We start from the raw sequence: 6,485 nt of genomic DNA, 5'->3' as shown, positions 1-6,485 counted from the left end.
CGGAGGAAAACCCGTTAGGAACCGAAGGCACGCAAGCGCAGAAGCACGGCCACCGCCGAAGGCCGGCTCTTCTCCTGCACCAAGCACGGGCACCCCTTAAACTCCGCATTCAACGAAGCGCGAAGCCCCGCAGACGCTTTAACCTCCGCAGCTCTGCCCGCCCTCCTCAGCGAGCCAGGAGAAAAGACGCCCTCGCGGGCAGGTTTCTCCCCTTTAGCCACGCCCCAAAGCCTCCCAACGAGCCAATCCTGATAGGGATACGTCATGTGGCGGCGGTGCCGTGACGCGCGGGGAACTCCTCCTCCCCTCCCCTCCACCACCACCACCACCACCACCCCCCCTCTCCCCCGCCGCCTGCCCAGGAAGTGCCGCGGAGCATATGAGCGCGCCTGGCTTTTTACGTCTCGCTTCCCAGCCGCCGCGCGCGCAGCTGCCGCGCGCCGCGCCGAGTGAGCCATGGGGGGCTCCCTTGCCCCCAACGGCTCCGTGGCTGTCACGCCCAAGCTGGACCCTCGGCGGAACGGCGGCGCTTCCTCCTCAGCCTCCACGGTGAGGTCCGGGCCGGACTACCGCGGCTGCAAGAACGGGGCGCTGATGGACAGCTTCGGCATCTTCCTGCAGGGGCTCCTGGGGGTTGTGGCCTTCAGCCTCCTCCTGCGTGAGTGCTCCGTCCGGCCCCGTCTCTCTCTCTCTCTCTCTCTCTGTCTCTGTTGCCGGAGTCGCTGCTCTGGCCTCTGGCGGGCCGCCGCCTCCCTGCTCCGCTTCAGTTGCCGCTCCAACCTTCGCCTCCCTGGGGCCTCTTCCCCGCTTTCTGGTTCACCTCTGCCCTGCTCCCTTAGTGAGGTCGTGACCCGGCTAAGCCCGCTGCCCTTTTCTTGGCGCCCCTGCCCCCCCCCCCCGGTTTCGTTCCTCGTTCTGGAGCCCGGCCCGGCCCTAAGAGGATAGGCCGGCTTTCCGGTGGTTTTTTTCCCTGTGCCGAGCTGGGGCCTGCGGGGCTTTGTTCGGCTCTGCGTGTCCCCTTCCTCTTCTCTGTTCCGGAAAAGGCTCGGTCATGCTTTCCATGCCAATAAACTGGCAGCTCGCACTACTGTATGTGAAGAACTAGGTGTGCTTTGGAAGGAGGCTCTTCCTCTAATTCCTGGGACACCTACTTGCACTGTTGGGCTAGAGATGTGGGACTGTAGGTGTAGATATAGGTATTTTCAGGTGTGTGTGTTGGGGTCCTTGGTGCTCTCTGAGCTTGTTTTCTTGCAGACGTTTCATTATCCTAACTAGGAAACATCATCAGTGCTAGTTTGCTGTCATTTTAATTTAATTTAATTTAATTTAATTTAATTTAATTTAATTTATTGCATTTCTATGCCACCCAACTCCCAAGGGACTCTTTTATCTTCTGGTGTCTTGCCTGCCTGTGTGGGAGGAGGTGGTTTTAGGGATTCTTTGTTTGGGCTGTTTACTAATGTCTCTTTGGCAGTTTCTTGCTTGGGGTATTGCTTGCTTATTTGATTGTTGGTCTGAAGTTGACCTTGGAGTTAATTATCTATTCTATGCTGATCCCAGTGCCGATTACTAGTGGAGTCTTTTTCTTTTTTGGGCAGGTTGATTATCACTTTTGCCTAGTCTATAGATGTTGTTAATGACTATGTGTCTATTGATGGCTGATTTGTCAGAGTGCCAGGCTTCTAGAAATTCCCTGACATTTTTGGATTTGGTCTGGTCTAGGATTGTCACATTTTCCTTTGTACCTATAAATATCCTTGTCCCCGTTGTCTGGGGATGGGGGAACTGCAGAAAGGAATTGTAATCGAAAATCTTTTGAAAGCACTGCATTGGCAAGACCAGACTGGTTCACTGGATTTAAGTACTTGCCAAAAACAAACCACTGTTGCTCTTTTCCACTCAGCTAATATATTTGGAAATATTGGCTGGTAGCACTTACAGTATTTATTTGCTGTATTTACATTCCGGTATGAATAATTGTGAATATGTTTGACATAGTTTATAAGAAAGACATGCTGGATATGGAGCTTTGGTTGGCAATACTGTTTCATTTTCAGTTTAAGGATTATCATGCTTGACTTTTGGAAGTGTGTCACTCAGTACATAGGCTGTTTAAAATCTGCTGGAATGTGGAATATGGCAATATTTTAACATTCTGCCACATTAGTTTCTGATATGTCGAGCTTATTTGGGAAAAGCTCATAAAAGCTAATGTTTGAATTCATGTCTTCTTCTTTGTTAGAAACATTTTCAGGTTTTTTGTTTCAGAGATTTTCAGTTTAGCAGAATGATTCATGTTTACAAATTTGAAAATTCTTTAAGTCTTTTTAAGGTTTATTCTAGTCCTAGAGCAGCAGCTTTTAGCTTTCTGTTTGAGTCGTGAGTTATGAATAGTCAGTATAAAGTGGAAAATCATTTACAGGTAGTCCTCAACTTAAAACAGTTCATTTAGTGACCATTCAAAGTTACAGCATCACTGAAAAAAGTAATTTATGACCATTTTTCACACTTACAACCATTGCAGGATCCCCATGGTCACATGATCCTGGGATCATGTGATCACATTTTGCGACCATCCGACAAAGTCAATGGAGAAGCCAGATTCACTTAACAAACATGTAACTAACTTAACAACTGCTGTGATTCACTTAACAATTGTGGAGTGGAGTTTATAAGACTTATAAGAAAAAGTATATAAAATATTTTGAAGAATATTTGTTGTCTCTTGCCTCTGCTTTTTATTTGCATAATATGATTTACAAGCAACAAAACTGTAGCTGATCACATATGAGCATATATCATTACTTAAGCTTTTGGTTGCTACATATGGATGGATTTTGCATCATGACTGTGCATGTTTTGTCATGTTTCTTACAGATACCTATGGTGTCATTAATAAAATTTAACAGGCCATGTAAAGAATTCTATTTTTAATTATGCAACATTCCTAAATTTAGAACTAACTTGAAAATTAATGAGATTTGTAGAAAAATGTTACAGTATAAAATGTTTCTGTTCAATGTTCCAGTCATCCACCTCTTCTTTCAATATTCTTTCTCCCTCTCAAGAATTACATGAGAATGCTTAGTCATGAACATAGTCTTTTTTTAATCTCAGTTTCTTTTGGTATTAGCCATTTCTTCATTTTCCATGCATAGTACTACCGGTACCTAAGGTATGGGATTGTTGTTACTCAGTGTGAACATACATAGCTTTCTTGATTTATTCTAGATATTCTTTTTTAGGATTTTTTCCCCCCAAAACCTATTTGTAGTTCTGCAGTAGTTCCTTCAAAAAGGCAATGCCTCTAGAATATTGTTTTTAAAAAGGTCATTTACGGACATATTTATAAAACAGAACAATAGGCTTAGTGTATTTATAATGATGGATAAAGATAGGTTGCAAGTGGAATTATTGATATAGACTTTGAAAAGGCAATAAGACAAATGATATAGTTTCTATTAATTTTCTGAAAGAGAAAACCATTCATGCTGATTGAACTTTCAGGGGTTATTTTTAAGTTTTTTTAAAGAAATGTATAAGGACCATGGACAGCTCCTCCAATGTAAACCAGTATTGATTTTATTTGGGGTGTGTCAAATAAAAATAATTACTTTTTTCACAAGAAGAGTCTGATTTGGGGATAGAGAATCAATGGCTAATGAGTATTCATTTTCAAAAATCTATATTCAGAAATATAACTCTTTACTAGTAAGTCCATCTTTTCATTAGTTTTACAATTTGTTAAACAAACCAGATGAGGCATAGAACAACATTTTAATGCACAATATATATACTGTATACAGTATAATCACTGCATCAGGTATCAATAAGCTTGGGAATCATTGTTCTCTACAAAAAATAAGCATGGAAAAATACTAGCTGTTAATTAGGTCTGTGTTGGTGGAATTCTATGTAATAGCCAGTAGTAGGATTTAGCCTACATACGTAATCAGAATATGATGGGGAAAACTTTGAGGAAATTCCAGGGCTAATGGCGGGACTGGAAAGTTTGAAAAACATTCTGGAAGAAGGCATTAGCAACCCACCTCTTATGACCAAGAAAATAGAAATATGTCTATAAAGTCAAGAGGAGTTGAGCTTGTCTTGAATGAAACTTTACCTTTTCAGAAGAATGTCTTAGTTAAGGGAATTCCCTGTCCCATTGTTTAATAAGTAAGATATACTTTGTAAAATGATGCATTGAAAATATGTTTATATAGCAATTATTTGTGAAAACTAGAATAGATGTGTCTGCTGTTCCCACCTGGGCTTCTTTCTTTCTAGAAATTGAAACTAGTTGTTTTGGTTTCCATTCCTTTATGTCAATGCATTTTTTCTCTCTGTCAAGTATTTTTAGACTGTAAGCCCAAGGATAGAAGTGTTCTTGTTTTTATTGATCTGTAACCAATTACAAATGTCCTTCTCCATAAAGTATGAGATCTACATGCTTTAAATTAATTAATTAAATTTACTTAATATAAGTGGATCTAAAACAGGCTATTCTATGTTTTTGTAACTGAAACAGGAACTTTAATCCTGGAATGAAAAAGATGGGAAAGGAAAGGAAAAGAAGTACTTTGTTAAATTGTACAGCCTTCAATTTGGTATCTGAGCTCTTGAGCAGGTGTGGATAAACATCCTTATATAGTGTGAGAGGAAGGAGGGTTCTTTAAACTTCAAGTACGTATAATCTCACAACCTAATACCACCCTCCAAAAGCTCACTCTGTTAGAATTGAGAATGGAACTTTTTCTTGTCCCTAGCCATTGCTTTCTTTTTTCAATTTTCTAAAAAGGGGAATCAACACACTAATACTAACTTAATTCTTTAGTTCACCCAGTCTAGCTCCCAATAATCTGTAGATCTTATTTCATTATTTCTGTTTCACCCCTGAAAACCCTGAACCAAATTTGTGAGCAGTCAGCAGCAGCATTTTAAAATTGGCTGCTGAAAAGATTTATATGGGAACATTCCATAGTTGAGTTTCTACCAAAAGAATTATTTCACTTCCTTAACTATAGATATAGATGTTTCTTTCCAAATTATGAAAAAATACCTTGCAATTTTTTTCTCCTGTATTTTCTTCTAACCTTAAATAGAAAGAAACAATTAACTCAGAAAAACTTCTTCCCATATATTTAAAAAAGGGAACATACTTAAAAAAAATTAAACAAACTGGGGCTCTGGAAATTTGCAACTCCCATTCTTTGAACTACATCCAGTATTGGATATAGTACACTGCCCAGAATCCCTCTTTGAGGAAGATGGGCAGTTTAGAAATATATATACACAGACAGGCAGGGATATCTGTATGGGAAGGTTGTTGCTTCCCTTTTTTTTTGCATATAAGACTTACTCTGTAAATTCCAACATGATCATCAGATACCGGCATAGACGGTTAGACACTAGAAATGATCAGGGACGGGGATTCATTCAATTGAGAGACCGTATTTCAGGGACATAATGATGAAGCCTTTATTCTGGATTACTTGGGTGCTTTCAAAAGCACTTCACATGTTTTCAAATAGCTGCAGAATTCTTATTGGCACAATTTTTTTTACAAAAACTGATCTTTTTATCTTATACATCCAGATGTTACCATTTCACACTTGGCCATATAAACACTTTGTTCACATTTGTTTAAAAAATTATCCTCCAGGTGGCTATTAGTATGCAGATTTTAGGCACCTTATCTCAGAAGTTGTCCCTTTAAATCAAAATGTAAATATGTATAATTTCCTCATGAACTCTAAGCATATTTCCCCGTTTAGTAATAAAATAGAACAACTTTATTTGCCATGATATTACTATTTGCTTTGTACGCTTCATACACATACCTATTCTTATGCACCATTACTTACTGTGTTTCCCCGAAAATAAGACCCTGTCTTATATTTTTTTAAACCCCGAAATAAGTGCTTGGCCTTATTCCCATGTGCTCAAAAGCCCGATTGGGCTTATTATCAGGGGATGTCTTATTTTGGGGGAAACTGGGTAGGCTTTGTCTATTCAGCTGTATTGCTCCTTGGTATGTAGGAGCTTACTGCAACTCTACACAGGTCATTTAGAAATGAATCTCACCAATTTTAATGAGACCTGCTTCTCCCAGCTAATAGGATTACACATTAGCATCTCATTCATCTGAAAGGAAAACGCTGATGCTCTAAGATTAAAGACATGGGAGGAAGAGGTCAAAAAACAATGCACCACTTAGCAATGGCAATCCTAGGCAGTCCTGGTTGACATTATAACAAGACACATGGGCAATTAAATGGGAAGAGATAGGAGTCTTGGACAGACTTAATCATAGCTCCAACTGAGAAATGTGACCATCCTAGATCAAGCCAAGTTCAAAAACACTACAGAATTCCTGGATGCCTGGTATGCTGACAAATCAGCCATCAACAGGCATACAAACAACATCTATATACAGTTCAAAAGAGATAATAAGCTAAAAAGGCCAGAACACATCTTCACCAGAC

The 6,485-nt window shown here is 40.1% G+C and overlaps 1 protein-coding gene across 1 annotated transcript in view; it reads left to right on the top strand.

Annotated features, from left to right (window-relative positions):
- The first annotated feature begins 277 nt into the window (after positions 1-277).
- Positions 278-6,485, top strand: part of STIMATE (STIM activating enhancer) — a 46,838-nt gene continuing 40,630 nt past the window's right edge. Inside the window, exon 1 of the mRNA XM_034438914.2 lies at positions 278-658. Within this exon, the coding sequence (XP_034294805.1) occupies positions 457-658 (202 nt within the window). The 5' untranslated portion in view covers positions 278-456. The remainder of the gene's footprint in view (positions 659-6,485) is intronic.

The sequence above is a fragment of the Pantherophis guttatus genome, chromosome 2, assembly GCF_059756535.1.
Source record: "Pantherophis guttatus breed Tessera chromosome 2, ASM5975653v1, whole genome shotgun sequence".
In the NCBI taxonomy this organism is placed as follows: domain Eukaryota; kingdom Metazoa; phylum Chordata; class Lepidosauria; order Squamata; family Colubridae; genus Pantherophis; species Pantherophis guttatus.
This window is presented reverse-complemented; position numbering and strand designations above follow the sequence as displayed.